Raw genomic sequence first — 1,603 nt, 5'->3', positions numbered from 1 at the left:
CCGGTGGGTCCGTAGGGTTCAAGGGGCAACCCCCCTTTCAGAGAGGGACAGGTATGGGCCATTAGAGGCTAACGAAAGAAGCCAAACGACCCCCATTCAGAAGGGGTGGAAGGGTTGTCTGTTTCAATTTGCATGTTTTCAAAAAAACCAACAAACAGGCTTTGTTGGGCTGCTGGATAAAGCAACGCAACAAGATTTCTAACATTTGAATTGAAAAAACTTCCTTAATGGGAAGTAAAATGTCCTCACCCTCGGAAACAAAGTCCACTGGATTGTTTTTTTAAACTTTTTTGGAATAGAGTCTGAAGTGCAGAAAAAGCATAGCTGGTTGGTTGTCTTCTCAAAACAATAAATCAAAACATTACAGTTTCTGATGAAAATTAGAAAGGTTTTTGGTGTTTATTATACCTAAATACTGTGCGTGAATGGTTGTTTGTTTCTGTGTTGCCCTGCGATGGACTGGCGACCTGTCCAGGGTGGACCCCGCCTCTCGCCCATGGACTGCTGGAGATAGGAACCAGCAACCCTCGCCACCCCACTTGGGATTAAGCGTGTTTGAAAATGGATGGATGGATGGATATACCTAAATGCTTTAACACTGTAAACCCTTCATTTGGATTTTTCTCTGCATTTTTCTCAGGCTGAGACAAAATGAAGCCAAGGTGTGAGAAGGTTTGGGCGTAACCCTTTATGGACAGCTGAGAGCTTTCTACAAACTGCTAAACAGGCGGCTGGAAGCATGCTCCCTAAAAGCAACAGCTGGATTTTTCTAAGTGCAGCATATTTCTAATGAAACTCACTGCAAAATGCTGCTGGTTTCTCAGCAGCTGCTGTTCACAACAACATACAGCAGCTCAGTCTAAAGTCCTGACAGAAGAAAAAAAAGATGAGGTTTGAACCCATACCTGTTGTGGAATTGCTGGAGTTTGCAGACCGGTCACGCTGCATTGCTTTTCTCTGTAGGGATCTTTCCTCTGGAACTGGAGAAACAGTTAAATTTGCTCTGCAGAGCCCACAACCAAGCTGAGAGATGTACAAGTAGATTTCAAAACTCTTACTACACCCGACCGCATTTATTTCCTCCAAGCATTGCGTGTTTCAACCTCATTACCAATGTCCTGAAAGCCTGCCAAGCAACACATCACTGTGACGTCTGCTTGCAGGTTGGTCCTCCTGCTGATTCAGAACATTTTCCTTTTTTTGTCATTAAACTGATGCACCTTAAGAGTCGATACATTAAAAACCAGTCACCCCTATTAAAGATATACACCCATGGAAATAATTATTGTTTTCTTTGGGTAATTTACCTTTAAACCACGAAAGCAGAAGGCAGGTTTAGCCTGATCCTTTTATGCATGACTGAGCATGTAACAATCTGAAGCAGGTTTCTGTTTTATGACTTGATATAAGTGAAAATAAAAGGAAATAAGCATAATCAATTTAAGCTATAACTAAATATTTAACATTTATTTCAGTTTGGGGACAAGTATTTAAACCTGAATTTTTTAATCATCAGCCTTAAACCTGAGATATCTTTGAGACTCTAAAAGGAAAACCCAGATTTCATCTCTGTAACTTTCTCCAACTCTGAAGGCATATATAT

The 1,603-nt window shown here is 41.1% G+C and overlaps 1 protein-coding gene across 1 annotated transcript in view; it reads right to left on the bottom strand.

Moving 5' to 3' along the window:
• The window catches only part of LOC107104576 (protein-glutamine gamma-glutamyltransferase 6-like), a 34,016-nt gene extending 32,904 nt beyond the window's left edge, over positions 1-1,112 (bottom strand). The window contains exon 1 of the mRNA XM_015404593.1: positions 906-1,112. Coding sequence (XP_015260079.1) covers positions 906-948 — 43 coding nt within the window. The 5' untranslated portion in view covers positions 949-1,112. The remainder of the gene's footprint in view (positions 1-905) is intronic.
• Positions 1,113-1,603: the final 491 nt, after the last annotated feature.

This window comes from Cyprinodon variegatus, unplaced genomic scaffold (assembly GCF_000732505.1).
Source record: "Cyprinodon variegatus isolate N-32 unplaced genomic scaffold, C_variegatus-1.0 Scaffold1800, whole genome shotgun sequence".
In the NCBI taxonomy this organism is placed as follows: domain Eukaryota; kingdom Metazoa; phylum Chordata; class Actinopteri; order Cyprinodontiformes; family Cyprinodontidae; genus Cyprinodon; species Cyprinodon variegatus.
Note: the sequence above shows the minus strand (reverse complement) of the source record. Positions and strands in the feature narration are given on the sequence as shown.